At 37.1% G+C, this 16,806-nt stretch overlaps 1 protein-coding gene across 2 annotated transcripts in view; it reads left to right on the top strand.

Annotated features, from left to right (window-relative positions):
* Nucleotides 1-16,806, top strand: part of galnt18b (UDP-N-acetyl-alpha-D-galactosamine:polypeptide N-acetylgalactosaminyltransferase 18b) — a 92,073-nt gene that overhangs the window by 61,116 nt on the left and 14,151 nt on the right. For both annotated transcript variants that reach the window (XM_041994274.1, XM_041994266.1), the window contains exons 7-8: nt 11,717-11,902; nt 15,138-15,275. In XM_041994274.1, the coding sequence (XP_041850208.1) occupies nt 11,717-11,902; nt 15,138-15,275 (324 nt within the window). The remainder of the gene's footprint in view (nt 1-11,716; nt 11,903-15,137; nt 15,276-16,806) is intronic.

The raw sequence follows: 16,806 nt of genomic DNA, 5'->3' as shown, positions 1-16,806 counted from the left end.
CGGAAGTTGGCTCCATGGTTCATGGGGCCCTTTCCCATCACCAAAGGGGTCAACCCGGCGGCTGTGCGCCTTCGTCTCCCTGGATCCCTGCAGGTGCACCCCACTTTCCATGTGTCTCGGGTCAAGCCTGTCTCCTCCTGTCCGCTGTTTGATTGGATTTCCTGGATTACTGACCTCTGGATTGCTCTTTGGATTTGGATTCTGGATCACAGACTTGGCTTTTCTGACCCCAACGGAGAAAACACGGAAGCGCCCGCCGCTGCCTTCCACCACTCGCAATCCCTGATCTCCACCAGTGACATCATCACTGACCTCTTCTCTATTCAGCAGTTATCAACCCCACTCCAGCAGGATCCCTCCAGGTTCCTCCGGTCCTGTGCCCGGTTCTCACTCACCACCTGACGCACAACGTTAACCGGTACGTGAAAGCTGACTATCCTCTTCGTAAACTCAGACTTCCTGCCTCCTAACGCCTGTTCTCGTGCCCCCTCAGATAAGCAGACCAGGATTGACCGGACCTCACGCCTAATAATATTCACATTGTTCAATAAAACTTCTTTACGTTTCCCTGGGTTACTGATATTTATTGAGTCCAATGTGACATAGGGGCTTTGTAATAAATTAATCTTGATAAATCACATTTTAATCGCATAACAATATTTGCACCGAAAAGCAACACTTTTTAATTTAAATGGATTCTAGTGGGCGACTGAATCAAATAATCGACATAGACATTAATATTGTAAACCTAAGCTCTAGTAAGGTCTGGGAAAATGCATTTAATTGCATTTCAATTCCAAACAGTATAAAAAGAAATAGAAAATATTCCTTGCCAAAATTGACTAGACCTAAAGTTAAAGTGCCATTTTAAGTACTTTAACGAACATCTCCAGCTGTTCCCTGATTAAAAGTCTACATGTTACAGTACTTTTAACTTTTTAATGTTTAATGAGAAGAGTAATATATATATATATATATATATATATATATATATACACATATACTGTTGAAAAGGCCCAGCCTGTCAGCTACTTCTGCCCTGAGACTGACGACTCTTTCACAGCAGCCAACCAGAATTCAGGCTCAGCCCCACGTGACCACGTCTCACCAGCCTGACTCGTAACAGCGTAGCGAGTGTGTGTGTGGGTGTGTAAATTCTCCTCCTGAGCAGTCACCTTAACGTGATGGGGGAGTTTGCATGTCCTGGGGCATTATGCTCCTGCTAGGGTCACGTGGTTTAACAGAACCCTATGATTAGTCAAATCAATGGATCCAGGTCTCCCTTGCCCGGATGTGGGTCACTGGGGCCCCCTTCTGGAACCAGGCCTTGAGGTGGGGAACAGAGGCATGTGCCTGGTGGCCGAGCCTTTGCCCATGGGGCCTGGTCAGGCTCAGCCCAAAAGGGTGACATTGGCCCCACTTCCTGTGTACTCGCCACCTGCTGGAAGGGCCGTATCTGTCAAATGCAGTGTGAGCTGGGCGGCAGCCAAAGAAGGGGACCCTGGCAGCCTGGTCCTCAGCTGCAGAAGCGTGGAATGTCACCTCTCTATCAATTTATTTACAAAGTGCTTTAACAACAGCAACAGCTGAACAGAGTGGTAAACAACAAGGATAAGTAAAATAAGTAAAATATCTACTTTATTGTTATTCTAGAATTCATATACTTTATTTCTTTCACTTTTAGTGGCTTTAACATGTATAGCAAAAGAGACCAGAATCAGACTTGTGGCTATTAAAAAAACAAAACAACAAAAGATAAGAAGGCATGTTGTGTTAACATCAACACCCCCTAAATAGTTAAGCAGCACAAACCAATCAACAGTCTTGTCAACAAACCCCTAAGAAAACTGCTAAGACTATGTAATGGTCGGGGGTGCATTAATAATTCAAGGTTACAGTATGAAATTTCTCGTAGCTGTCTTTATGGATTACTTCAGGCCTATTTCCTACAATTTGCATTTCTGTTTATTTATTCTTCATTAGCAGTTTATTTTCAAGGGTAACAATCAGAGCTAAGAGAAAAATACCAAGAGGATAGGGTGGTGGATCATCATGTAAAACACTAGCCAACGACCACAGGAGCTTGTTTTTATGTATTTTCCATGTCAGTCTTACTGTTGAGAATTTTTTTTAATTTTTCTTTCACACATCACTTCCCTCATAGATTGTATTTACTGTGTTCATATGATCCCAGAAGTGGCACTATGACAATTAGCTGTTTATGGGAGAGTGCGAGTTTCTAAATGAAGATTATTTGAATCAAACTTTATTAAAATGTAATTGTATTTTGGTCCAACTTTGGATCCAAGTCTTCGCTATTTGGTTTGTGGAATTTAACAGTATAATACCCAGACTATTGTGGATTCCTGTGGTAGTGAATATAAACACTGACTTGAAAATAATTAACTTGTCTTTATCAATAAAGCTTGTCTGAATGTCAGTTCAAATCAAAATTACCATTTTTTTTTTATTGAATTATTAAAAGAATGCTTTTTCCTGGGGTGACTCCTCAGGGAAATATTATTATCTGTAAACAGCTTAGCATTTCTGAGGCGATTATAAAATAATCTAAAAAGATATATGAAATTATGAACGTATTAGCCTATATGAAAAAAAAGCAACCTGATATAAAATGGAATCGTACCAATCGTCTGCACTGCCTCAACTAGCACTGTGGGCAGCAAGAGAATGAGCTATGTTTTACCTAAAAAGTGAAGTCTCTGCTTTGATGTGAAGAGTTTTGTTATCACTACATACTATGAAAATGTTAAATGAATGTAGTGGTAAATATTAGGATTTTTAAAGCCTGTCCATTTGTGGAGGAACAGGAAGATGAAAGCAGGTAGCTTCATATACAGTCAGAAATTAAAAGAAAAAGTGCCTGAAACACATTAAATCACTGGAAAATACGGTGAAAACATTCTTGAGGTTCTTCACATTTTATCAGGAGATTGTGTCGATTGTTTGATTGTTGCATCTCTTAACAAGCTTCAAATGTAACATATACAGTAATGTGTCTCCTCATTTCCACATCAGAAACTATAAGAACACTTATTCCATCATGTATGTTTCATTTAAAAGCAGCATTTAATAATTTGCAGTAGTTCACATTCCAGTTCCTTAAGCTCTATCCAAAAGGTTTCAAGTAAAAAGTCATATATTTACATCCGGTGCCATTGAACTATGAGCCATAATATTTAACATGAAAAAGCACACCACCTATTCAGCTAGCAGTGATGACTCATGGTAGGACAGATGCATAAATTCATGGTTCTCTAGATTTCATTCTGCTCAGCCTGAGATGATACCACATCATTTAAAATAAATAAAAATAAATACATAAAAGGTGGCTCCAGTCCATTCCACATCCTCACTGAAATAAAATAGCCTATATTATTTCAGACAAGAACTGCAAAAAAGTACACCTCACTTAGAAGTTAGATAGACTGGCTGTAAAATACTTTTAAGGAATTACATTGATGAGATTAATTTAGTAGGATTAGAATAATAGGGTTACCATTTTGTGTGTGTTTTGATAAGTAAATAATAGAAAAATATCCCAAGGTCATAAATGAAGAGATTTATGTAAATTGCTTTGAAACATAATGATCAGTAGGCAGTTAATAATTTGATAGGCTTAACTCCTTTATTTACTGTTACTAGGTCAAAACTTGACATTTTCATATGCATAAGCCATTATGTGCATAACCATCAGATTTATACTTTGTGACATTACAATGATTCACTTTCGAATAAAAAAGTTGTCAGATTTTGAGATGCTTTTTTAATAATGAATATCATCCCACTGAAGGAAGTCGCCTGATTAAAATAACACTTTTATTAAGTTAAATCCTAATTCACTGTAGTTTAGTAAATAAATGGATCAACTATATTGTGTCACTTAAAGTCTGTTTACTTTTTTATTTTATATGATTTTTTTTTTTTTTTTTTTGGGATAATTTAGAAATACGAACATTGTAAAAGTTTCAGCACTTTTTAAAGGTCCTATATTATGCAAAATTCACTTTCTATAGGTTTTCTAATAGTCATATGTATCCTCATAGTCTGTGTATGAGGCCCAAAAATAAGAAAATTGTGTCACCTCTCTCATTTGTTTGCTTTACTTTTTAGCGAATGTGTACTAAAATAGGTGAATCTGAGATCTTTCTCTTTGTGACCTCACAAAGCAAAATAACCACTGCCCCCGGTAGTGGATACTGTCATTTACCTGCCCCCTGGCTAGCTGAACCTGCCCTCTAAAATTACTGAGACGGCACCAGAAAAAGCCGGATCCTCTCCCAGAGAGGGGCGTTCACAGGCACCACTCATGAACATTTAAAGGTTCAGACACGGACACAGTCCGTTCTCGGTAGAGCTCACTAGAGCCACTTTTGTAGTGGCTGAAATTAAGAACGAAGGCTGAATTTAGGGTACCACACTTTAAAAACAATGTTCTTAGACCTCTGATACCAATATGAAATTGTTGAAAAATTGCATAATACAGGACCTTTAAGCACCACTTTAAGGTTGCAAAGCTTCACAAATCAACCCACAAAAATGGTGAAATTATAAATCATGTGACAAATATTGATCTTACATTTGTATTTTTACATTTTAATTACAGCTACACAATGAAAAAGGTCATTTTGCTACGCGTCCCCTTTCGCTGTTATAAAATAACTTAACACATAACACATAATCCCCTTCAACCTACTACAGACTACTACAGACTGGCACCATTACACAGGAAAAAAAATAATTACCCACTTCCACTCACATTATATTTACACTACTGGTATTAAGTGCTTACTTTTATCCAAAGCAAATTATGATGAGGGCAGCAATCTGAGCCTATGCTCAGACTGATGGAGCCCTCATAATAGTTCTTAGCAAACACAGCTATAGGCAGGCTTGATGGTAGAAAAGTTCCCCAAAAAATTTAATTAGAGGAAAACCCTTTACATGATGAGGAAAACGAGATTTAGACAGCAGTAAATTTGTAAGAGGATCTGGCAGGCAGCGGTTTCATGGAAAATGAAACAGAAGATGTCAGGTATTTCTTGAGATAAGTTTTTCTGTTTACAGGAAAGGAAAAGATTGTGCTGCCCTGACTGAGATTGCTCCACTGCTGTGGAGTCAGACATTGTGGAGAGAGGACCTGACTCAAATATGAACTTTAAATGACAGAGTGGCGATTTTTTTTTTTTTTCTATCACAATGTGGGTTAAATATGCTACCATCCGTTAATGATACAGAGCAAGTGTCAGCAGTTATGATAACACAACATTTGACATTATGGAAATGGAGTGTAATGCCGCATTCAAGATTGTGAATGAGTAAAGTGTTGTGTAATTATTTGCTGCAGTGTTGTTTTCACTTCACCAGCACACCGAAAAACAGATTGCATGAATCATCATGCAAATTAGGTAGTGTTTTGATCGTTCAAGAGGAATGCTCTATTAGGAATGTCTGATGGTATAAAGCTGTTGTGTTTTGAATGGACATAACAATATGGCCAGCGATAGTTGCGGAAGTCTCAGAGTTCGGTCTTGACAGTAATTGCCCGTTTATGGTGATGAATTTGGAAAAAGGCCACAGACAATTAGAAGTAAACTGCACAGATGTCATACTGCAGGCAAAAGCTCTGAAGCATTTGCTTGATACTAAATGATGGAGAAAGAATTACTCTTCGGAGCAGGTTGTTACAAGCTGTGACGGTCTTTTTGATAGTGCTGTTTTGACTGTTTAAGCTTAAAATAATGCAGTAAAGTAAAGTATGGCAGCTAATCTTGTAAGTTGTACGTTAACAGTTGATTTGTTGTTTTTCATCCAGTCTTCCAGCATCATTCTTTAAATCACTATTGATGTGTCATTTGCGTTAAGACTAAATATCTAAACAAGTGTCTTATTAACGTTGTGAAATGTGGTGCTAATACCCTTTGAGCTTAGAGTCATGCTACTGCAAGGTTCACATTTTTAGTTTTATGGGAATTGTCTCAATAGCAGATGCCATTTAATGACTTCTAGTTTGGAAAATCCTTTTTCCTTTTTTATTTTGGAAACTCTACTCTAACATGAAAGTAATGTGGCATCTGCATAAGATCGGTTACGGCGCACCTGTGTGTCCTCGCACTTGAACGTAGGGGTTACATGTTGTTTTTTGTGTCGGGTTGCAATTTCTTTTCATAATCTGAAGGTGGCAGCAGGGGTGGTATCGGCCGGTAAACTCAACAGGTCAGAGTTCTTTTGATGGTTCCCTTCAGTTCTGTACGTATTTCCTGTTTTAAAGCAACAATGGCGTCCAGCATGGTACAGTGTGTTCATGAGCCTCTCATCAGCTTGATCCATTGGGTGTTGTTTTAAAAAATTACCACACAAATTCAGCGAGAAGATCCAATATTCGGAAACGTGTAATCCTAAACTGACCAATCACAAGGGGGTACTTCCGCGTAACCATCTGCGTAGCAGGGGTGCACTTCAGGTCTGGAAGAGGTGCGTGTTGAGCCTCCACGGACCTATGCATCTCGTTGTCTATGATGACCAAATAAAAGAAAAACACTGATACCCCCTGACCGGTTAAACACATAATGTTTTCATGGTTCAGCAGCGCAAATCTGCATGAGGTTTATATTTTGCAAAATACTGGAAGCGTTTACCCTGCTCCCGTGTCTGATTTCCTGTCTGCCCCTATCTGAACTGCGTAAATCGACACATTCTGGGTGCATCAAAAATAGACTCGGCATGTAAATTTAGTGGAGTGCCGCGACAATGCGCTTCTGGCACGTGTCTGATACGTGCTGCGGCGCACCTGATGGAAACCAAACCACTGACTAAAACAGCTGCAAATAGTGGAGGCCGAGGCGCAGCCTTAACATGCTGCACACGCACCTTGTGTAAGTTAAAGCCAGGAAAAGCACACTTTTCATCAGCATACTGGTCATCAAATGTTTTGATGTGGAAGACCTGAGTGTGTGAAACTATACAGTTCTGAAGTCATTTTTCAAAGTTTTAATACTGTTCTCAAACCTGCTATCTCTCTCTGTCTTGAGCCAATGGCTGATAACTGTGAGGATTTCTTAAACCTTTTTTCCTCCAAGACTGATCATATCACTCTCCAGCAGTCAGTACAGGCTTCACAGCTAATCATAGCACAGATTCTGTCCTACTCAAAGTCTTCGTTGATCTCCTCTTGTTTTTGGTAAATGTACATATTTCATTGTTTTTTAGCTCTTGATACAGTTGTCCACCATTTTTTTTAAAATCATCTGAAAGATAAAGTCGGTATTCAGCATACCATTCTTCAGTGGTGTGCCTCTTACTTAACTGACAGGACTTTCTCTGTTAAGATAGCGGATTCTCCCCCTTCACAGCTCTGGTCACAAGTAAATTTCCATAAGGATCAATTTTTGGACCCATTTTTTTTCTCACTCTTGGGCTGTATCTTTCCTAATTACAATATTACTTCCATTGCTACATGGATGATATGCAGATTAACTTTTTCTTAAATTATGAGGAATCCACAGAAGTCACATCTATCCAAAGCTGCCTTTAGGAAGTAATATGCTAGATGGCGAACAGTAATCTAATCAAACATATAAATTAATATAGATTCAACTAAAAAAAAAGAAGAAATTCCAATTGAATATCAGCTTGTTGTGGTAAATACAGCCAGATAATGTATTTTGATCTCTCTCATAAATTTGGAGGTTTGCTCTGAAAAGCAAGCATAATTAAAGCGAAGTAGTCAGTCTTAGCAGAAAAATATCAGTGATTGTTGGAAATCGGTTCCAACAAATATGCTAAAAAAATGTTGAAATTTGTTGTCCAGTAAATGTCCACTGGGTGATAACTTGTATTGAACCTGCTGTCTGACTGTGAACTTCTTCTACAATGTGTTTTATAACATGAAGGCTAAACACTTTTTTGGTGGATGGTACTACCTGAAAATTTTTTTTTCTAGTTGATACATTGGATTAAGTTATTATCTAATGATGTAACTGTTGTTACATTATTCGCTTTATTATAAAACAACCCTTTCACAAGATAATATATTTTATTATAAGACATTAAATCTGACTCATATACAGACAGTATGCCGACAGAAGGTCATAATAATCAGACTGTCTTACTCATCATTCATTATGGCCTTAACGTTGAAACATTCCTCTATGTTTCTGTTTTGTTGTTCTGTTTTATCTTTATTTGCATCTTTATCCTTTTACTTCATTTGTACTGTTTTTATACTTTTTGTTTTTTTATTTATTTATTTATTTTTTACCTTTATTGTACTGCGTTTTGGTCACCCATTATGTTGTTTTTTGTGGTTTTTTATCCAGTATAACCCTAGTTTAAGTGTTTGACAGTGGCAACTTCACAATCCTGAGATCCCAAAGACTCCACTGATACTCAATATGTCCTGACTGATTTCTGGGAAAGGGATAAAATAATGATACAAAGTCGAACTGTTTTCTCTCCACATCTCAGGGTCAAATAATTAGGGGTAATAACTTTGACAAACTTTGAATAATAATTAACCTGCGTTGTCTATAAATGAATCCTAACGTGCTGCTGATTTCAGCTCAGACTGTGATAGTTCAGGTGTGCTGCTGCTCACCTCTCTTCTTAAAATAAAAACAGGAAGCACCTGCTTTTCTCGTTTTCTCATTCTCTCCTTTCTTTTCTTTTTTGGTAGCCTGATTTTTCTTTCTTGGGAAAGACATGGCATGTAACTCAGTTGAAACAGCCAGTGCAGGTGTTATGCGCTGCTGTAAAAGGCTGAGAGGAGCTTCAGAGAATATCCATAATTATTGTAAATGGAGTATTCAGAGCAAACTGCAACTTTTATTTCCATAAACTTCATTATTTGAATTTTTATATTAGTCTAAGATAACTGTCTTTGCTCTTGTTACTGTTATATCATCTTATCCTTCACTGAAGGTTAACTCCTGAGATTATACCTGGGTACAGAACTCTTTTACACGTGCCCTAGTAAAAGAGTTCTGGCTATGTAGTAATGTCCAGCACGGTCTAAAAAGTGTGTTTTTTAGGAGTAAGTAAGAAAAGTAAGAGAACTGTCCACAGTTGTTTGTTTTTAGCAGATATTTATATTTGCTCCACTCACACAAGTTATAATTTATTCCTGCTGGTAACAGTTGTTGTGTAGCTGGAGTTTGCGTTGCATAATAAGTGAATATACACGGCCGGTACACCAGCTATGATGTGTTAATATAAATATTGTTGGTGCTACTGTATTGTTGAGCTATTTAAGGTATAAAGAAATATACAATTAAAATAATTAAATATCACTTGGAGAAATCTATTTGGACAAAGATGGCAAGTATATTTTTATGTCTGACTTAATATGAGGCAGTGAACACACCATTATCTTCATCAGATCAGGGTCCTTACAAAGGGATCTCACTGATGCTTAGTGCATGAATGATATCTACAGTGCATTATTCTATATTCAATTGTCAGCTTGTTACAACTATTATATTGAAATCTGTTATTGGGTTGGTGTGTAGCTCAACTGGTTGAGTAGCCGCCCCATTTAAAGAGGCTACAGCCTCAGTGTAGCTGGCCCAAGTTTGAATGCCGGCCTGGGGCTCCTTACTGCCTGGGGCTCCCCAACCCATCTTTCCTGTCCAGCTACTGTTAAAATAAAGGCCACAAGAGCCTGAAAAATCCTTAAAAAAAAACAAAACATTATTAATATGTGCTGCATGGTGGTGTGGTTGTTAGCACTGCAGCCTCGCAGCAAGGAGGTTGCTGGTTCGAGCCTTGGCTGGGGGTGGTTTGAACAGTGGCATTTTTGTGTGTTTGCATGTTCTCCTTGTGTGGTTTTTGTCCTGGTTCCAAAGACATGCATGTTAGGTTAACTGATCACTATTAATCACTCCCTAGAAGTCAGTGTGAATGGTTGTTTGTCTCTTTGTGTTGGCCCTGCAATGAACTGGTGACATGTTTAGGTGTACCCTGCCTCTCACCTGCTAGCTGCTGGATATTCCACTCCTTCAGAATCAGTTTTTCAGATTGATAAAGATAGTTTTCGCTTCTTAAATGATTTTCACAGCCAGATCTGCTTGACAGTTCAATGTGTACCAATTGTGTGCCATCATGAATGTCTAATTAAAGCAAAGGTTTTTCACATCTGACATTTGCTCCTTATCCTTGTTAACTGTAGTGGCAACATAACTTAAAAAACAAAAAACAAGGAAAAATTTCCATCACCACACTTGCAGAAGGTGAAATTTCTGTGTAACTCCAATAAAGAAAAGAAGCAAAACTGATATAAAAACAAGATCTTTTTAATAGAAAACTTTTTACGATAAGAAATATTCATGGTCAGAAAACTGTACCTTCTCCTCCTGCTCCATTAACCTGCTACAGACCTTGATCATGCACACTCTTAATTGTTAAACTTGATTAACTGCAGGTCATTAAAAGAAGCTGGAAAATTAATTTAGATATAAAAATAAATAAACATGTAAAGCAATACAAAATGTAACTAAATGCCTTATAAGAAAATAAATAATATAAATAAATAAAACAAACAAAACCTAATTTCTCTGTGGCTCTAACATTGACTGTTTTCAGGTTTGTTTTTGATGGAAGTGGCAAAAATGTTGTGCACAATCATCTAAGCATGTGTTTGGTCCCCACATAACAACTCAGTGAGGTGATATTAGCCTTATTCATACTGAATCATAGAATGCCTTGGCCTAGCGGTTTCTAAGCATCCTTCACAGGATCTGGTAGTGACATCTCCTTTGATGACTCAACAGTCTGAGCAAGTAAACAAAAGAAAATGTCATCAATAGTTTGAAAACATAATTTACTTTTTTTATAGTTACTCATCAACAGCATTGTGTGGTCTAAATTATTTTCTAATCCTTCCACATTAAAGCTTTAATTCTCTTTTTTATGTCTGTCATCTCCCAGTCATAATCAGACAGTAACTTAATGCATTTAAATGCTAATTAACCACATTTGATGGGTATTTCAAAGACTATAGGAGTATAAAAATGTAGAATTTTAAAGACTGTAAGAATCACAATCACATGCTGATTCAAAACATTTTGAGGATTTTTGTTTTTTACACAGTAAAAACTCTACGAAGAACTTATACACATAACATACAACATTCAGCAAAATTTCCATTTTGTCGTAGTGAAAATATTGTCACTGTTATTGTCATGATGGATTTACTATTACAGATGAGAAAAAAATGCAGAAGTTATCCACTGTTCTGAGCCTCCCAGAGGTCCTCATAAAAGGTTCTCAAAAGTAGATACTACTTTTTAATAAAGCCTAAGTTTTCTTTCTTAGCATAGTGCCTGTTATAATGGGTAGGATATAATGAGAAGCAGAGGTGACGAGAGGCATCTGCTTGTCAGCCAGTACAAGTTAAACTCCTTAAACTGTCTTTACACCTGAGTAAGTCAGTCTGGTGTCAGTATCAGCAAAGAGAAAAATTAACTAAAATTATAAATAATTATTTAAAAAAAATGTGCAAGGACTCAACCTTTATTTTAAACCTTTTACTTTCTCACATAATCTGAAGACATTTACTCAGTGCTTCATAGGCCTTTTTGATTGAATAAACTAAAAGTTTATGGTTGTGCACTGTGTTGAAAGTATCTGTAAATGCAGGGCTTTTGAATCAGCTTACTAAGTGTTTTTTCTTTTTTTTTTTGTATATAATATTTAAAACCAGGTGTGGCAGTGTGGAGGCAGTGTTGAGGTCCTGCCGTGTGCCCGCATCGCCCATATAGAACGTGCTCATAAACCCTACACTGAAGATCTGACGTCTCATGTGCGGAGAAACGCCCTCAGAGTAGCAGAAGTTTGGATGGATGAGTTCAAAAGCCATGTCTATATGGCTTGGAATATTCCCATGGAGGTGAGTGATAATGTTGTTTTATAGGTTTGCATGAAAAGAAAAATGAGTGCATTCCTTTTTTAACAGTTAATTCCACAAAATTTCAACAATTATGTTGTTCCTTTTTGGAAATATGGTGCACCCTTGACTTCAGTCATGTTATTTACCCTTTACTTTTAGCTGATATTTTGCATAACGGTCCACAGGTCTCTAACTTCAGTTTACTGTTATTTTGAGCCTTTTTTGAATAAAAAATATCTTTTAGCTGCAAAAATTATAAGGTTTGTTAAGTGTGCTGATGTTTAAAATTCCCTCGCAACACTTTTTTCTTGATTCCTAGTGTCTTGAAGATTATTATCCTGTTTAAATGTTCAATTGTAGTTAAAATTTTTTGATACATGTCCTCATGATATCAAGAACTTTATTGATACTTTTTACCTTTCCAGTTTGAAGCAACAAAAAGCTGTAACATCTTCCAGGCTTCACAGCTGGAATTAAGTTTTTCTCCTGAAAAGAGACACCATGCGTGCAGACATATCTGATTCATCTGTCTAGAGCACATTGTTGCAACAGACCTCATCTTTGCCTGTATATTCACTTGCAAACTCTGGTTTTTCTCTAATGGTTTGGCAATAGCTTTCTCCCGGCACACCTCCCATGCAGTTCAAATCTGTGGGATTTCTTTCTAATTGTAGACACATTGCCCTCTAGCATCAACAGTTACAGAGTTACCTGCAGATCCTTTGATAGAATATGAGATTCTGAAGGAGGATTTATTTTGAATAGTTTATCATTCTTTAAAAATCATTTGGCAGACTCATAGGCATCAACTACCTTTTTTTCTGAAGTTGGGCTTTTTAGATATTGGCCTGATGCCACCACTCATGTTAACAACAGAAAGAACACTAGACCTTAGATGTAAGAGGTTTAGAAAAGAGAGCTTCTATCTGTTTCTCAGTTAAGAAGATCTAATTCTTGACCTCTTATCTGCAAAACCCAGTTAATTTTTTTTATTAATCTGAAGATGTGATTAAGTCTTTTTTTTTTTCTTTTGTACTTTTTCAATAACACTGATCAATGTATCAGTCATTTAAATAATGATAATGAAATTGTCATGGACCAAGCAGTAACGCAATGCAGACAGAAAAAGTAATTTAAAAAACCTGGGTTTTATTATTGACCCAAAATCCAAAATAAATACAAAATCCAAAATAAGGCTTAAACCAATCAATGGACGAAGGTCATGTGGTCTGATGAGCCCAGATTTACCCCGTTTCAGAGTGTTTGGAACATCAGGGTTAGAAGAGAGGCAGATGTAGTAATGCAGCCATCATGCCTAGCTCCTATGCCTGTGGGGGAAGTATTATGATCTGGGGTTGCTGCAGTTGTTCAGGTCTAGGTTTAGCAACGTTATGTGCCCAAAAAATGAGGTCAGCTGACAACCTAAATATACTGATTGGCCAGGTTATTCCATCAATGAATTTTTTTGCCCCTGATGGCATGGCCATATTCCAGTGCCAGGATGCATGGGGCTCAAGTTGTGAAAGGGTGATTCAGGGAGCATGAGACATCATTTCCACACATGGATTGGACACCACAGAGTCCAGACCTGAACCCCACTGAGAATCTTTGAAATTTACTGTCATAAATCTTAGGACATGCAGAAGCTTATTGAAACAATGCCACAGCAAATGCATGCTGTAATCAAAGCTAAATGAGGTCCAACGAAATGTTAGTATGTGACCTCCTTTTTTTTTCCTTTAGTTGCGACCCAGCATAAACTGCATCAATGTTAAATATTAAAGTGGTTAGTATCATTTGTCCTCCTCTTATCACAAATGTCCATTTGAATGAAGCCTCTGACACCTCCTGAAAGAGCATGAGAAATGATTTTCTAGTTATATGCAGACTGGCCTTAATTGGATACATGTCACTGCATAAATACCCACTTCAAACGATTCCATATAATGTTCTAAACGGAGACATCAGCATGTCTCACAATTATATTTTCAATGATAAATTAAAGAAGCAAATTGGATTACAGCTGTGACCTGGGGGGGAAATAAGCAATAATACATTAACAACAACAATCAAGATCCAATGCTACATATTTCATTCTGTTTGGTTATGCATTTTTTTCCAGCAGAAATGAGACACTTTCTCTATTTAAAAAATGGGGCTTTATCACATTATTTGAAATATGCAGGTGCAATGACAACAATCTCTTTAGTACCAAATGTCTTGCACGTCTTGTGTTTTTTGTGCTATTATTTTTATTTCAGGCTTTTTTTTTGGAAGATTCACATATTTATTTTACTGCAAACTGGATTCAGTCGATTAAAATGAACAATCCTGCTCTTACATGTTGTGTTAAATGTAGCATCCCCTCAAAGGCTAAATCAAATGTTTGCTTTCTGAATCTTCTTTTTTTTTTCCTTGTTCGTCATGATCTGTTTGAAAATGTAAATCCAAGTTATGAATAGATGAACATCTGCAGGCAATTCATTCAGTCAATAATGAGGCATTTAACACAGGCTGAACTCAAGAAGCATGAAATTTAACCTCAGCTTTAAGCCCATAAATTATCTATGCAGCTAAATCATGGTAATTGAGTGTAAAAATTAATACAACATTCAACTTAAGTTTGCAATATGTGAGTTCACATTTTGAGTGTGGTTGCACTCAAAAGCGAAAGATTTATTTAAATCTTCAATTTAAGTAAAATTGTTTTGTTTTTTTGGTTTTTTTATATTGAAAGAAATACTGCATTTAAACACTCACAGTAAGTTAAAGTACATGATTATTAGTCTCTAAATCTAAGGGGCTGTCAGATGAATAAACACATGCGACTAAAGTATTACTCTTTAATACTGTAAAATAATTTTTAAAAAATTTAGTGAAGCAAAAAGTGCTTCTGCCTTGTGGGATGTTTTAGGTCTAAAGTTAAATTAATGTCTTAAATCATTTAAAACTAAAAATAGTATGCAAATGTAGTCAGTTGTTTTCCATGACTGGAACATGAGACTGACCTTCAGTGCTGCTGTTTGATTTTACAACTCAGTAGTAAATAATTTTTAAGTTAGAAACAGGACAAAATCAAGTATTATAGAAGCTTCTAAACACACTACAAGTGGCTGCAGATTTCTCCTCAAATGCCCCTTATCTGATTCACCTCTCCACGAACCACATCTAATCGGCTTAATTCTTTGTGTGTGTCTGTGTGTTCGCTGTGTGCATGGCTGTTTGTCCATCTCAGGACTCAGGGATTGATATCGGTGATATCTCTGAGAGGAAGGCTCTGAGGAAGCGGCTGCAGTGCAAAACTTTCCGGTGGTACCTGGTCAACATCTACCCAGAGATGAGGATGTACAGCGAAACTATTGCATATGGAGTAGTAAGCTGCCATTTTCCTCTTCATCACAAATACACATTAATGTCTGCAAAAGCCAGAAAATAACTACAGGTCTGCCTGAGCAAATCATTTAAATCCCTTGTGTTTGGATGTGGAAGACTACTGTCAGAAGTACAAATGGTGACAAATGACAAATTTTACTGTGGGAAGACTGTCCCTTTCCTTTCCTCTCAGATTGTTATTCTCGTTTTATTATAGACTGAGATGCATAGATAAACAAATTAACTAAAGCTTACATAATTATACGTGTATTATACTTCTCTGGAGGGATTTGGTGCAAGAACTGCCAAAAAATTGCAGCCAACGGGGCATGCTGGCAGTATTTGTATGTGACCATTGCTTGTTGTTCTCAAACAGCTTTATGTCCACGGTCCACCCACCTTGCATCAGTATGCTGCACCCCACACAGCTGCACACAGACCACACTGTAGTGGCACTGCTTTCTATGTTTTATGAATATTTTTCACTTTTACATGTTGAAAAATAGTAGCCTCACATAAAGAGTGCATAGAAGAGCCTCATTACATTAATTTCTCTGAGCTGGTTGACCTCATTATTCTATATTAGTTGGATGCATTTCAGGAATTAGTCAGGATTCATTACATAATCAGATTCTCCAAATTGCCATATATATATATATATATGTATATATATACACACATATACACAGACAGACAGACAGACAGACAGACAGACAGACAGACAGACAGACAGACAGACAGGTAGATAGATAGATAGATAGATAGATAGATAGATAGATAGATAGATAGATAGATAGATAGATAGATAGATAGATAGATAGATAGATAGATAGATAGATAGATAGATAGATAGATAGATAGATAGATAGATAGATAGATAGATAGATTATAGTTCATTATTGCTCATTATTTCATTATTTATTTAAAAGTGTATTCATTCCTAGATCTTGAGAATGTATAATTACTTTATTTTTATGTGATACTGGATGACTATCTAACCCAAATCAGCAGATTTGATTTGAGCTGATTTGACTTGGTTGTCCCCAACGTGTTGTTTCTCATTGCCTAGGGTAAAAACAGCATTTCACCAACACGGGGAAATAAATGCTACAGTGAGATGTAACATACACGGTGCCATGCAAGCTTATGGATTACAAACAATGTGTGTAGGGATCTTAGCGTGATTAGCCAACAGTATAATAATGCAATCAGCTCTATGACTCTGTTGTCACACAAAGCAGTGCTTTGAGTTAAATGCTAATTAGGTGTGTAGATCAGTGATGTCCATCTCCAGTCCTCAAGGGCCACAATCCTGCAGGTTTTCAATTCTTCCCTGCTCCAACACACCTGATTCAAATGAATGAGTCATTGTGCAGAACTTCATAGGCTGTTGGATCCATTTAACGTGAGTCAGGTGTGCTGAAGCTGTCACGGTCTGCGGTGGAGGTGAGGACCCAATTGCAGGCAGTCAGGGCAGGAGGCAGAATCGGTGCAGGTGAAAGGTTTATTTCCAAAAACTCAAGACAGGGAAC

This window comes from Melanotaenia boesemani, chromosome 1 (assembly GCF_017639745.1).
Source record: "Melanotaenia boesemani isolate fMelBoe1 chromosome 1, fMelBoe1.pri, whole genome shotgun sequence".
Taxonomy (NCBI): domain Eukaryota; kingdom Metazoa; phylum Chordata; class Actinopteri; order Atheriniformes; family Melanotaeniidae; genus Melanotaenia; species Melanotaenia boesemani.
Note: the sequence above shows the minus strand (reverse complement) of the source record. Positions and strands in the feature narration are given on the sequence as shown.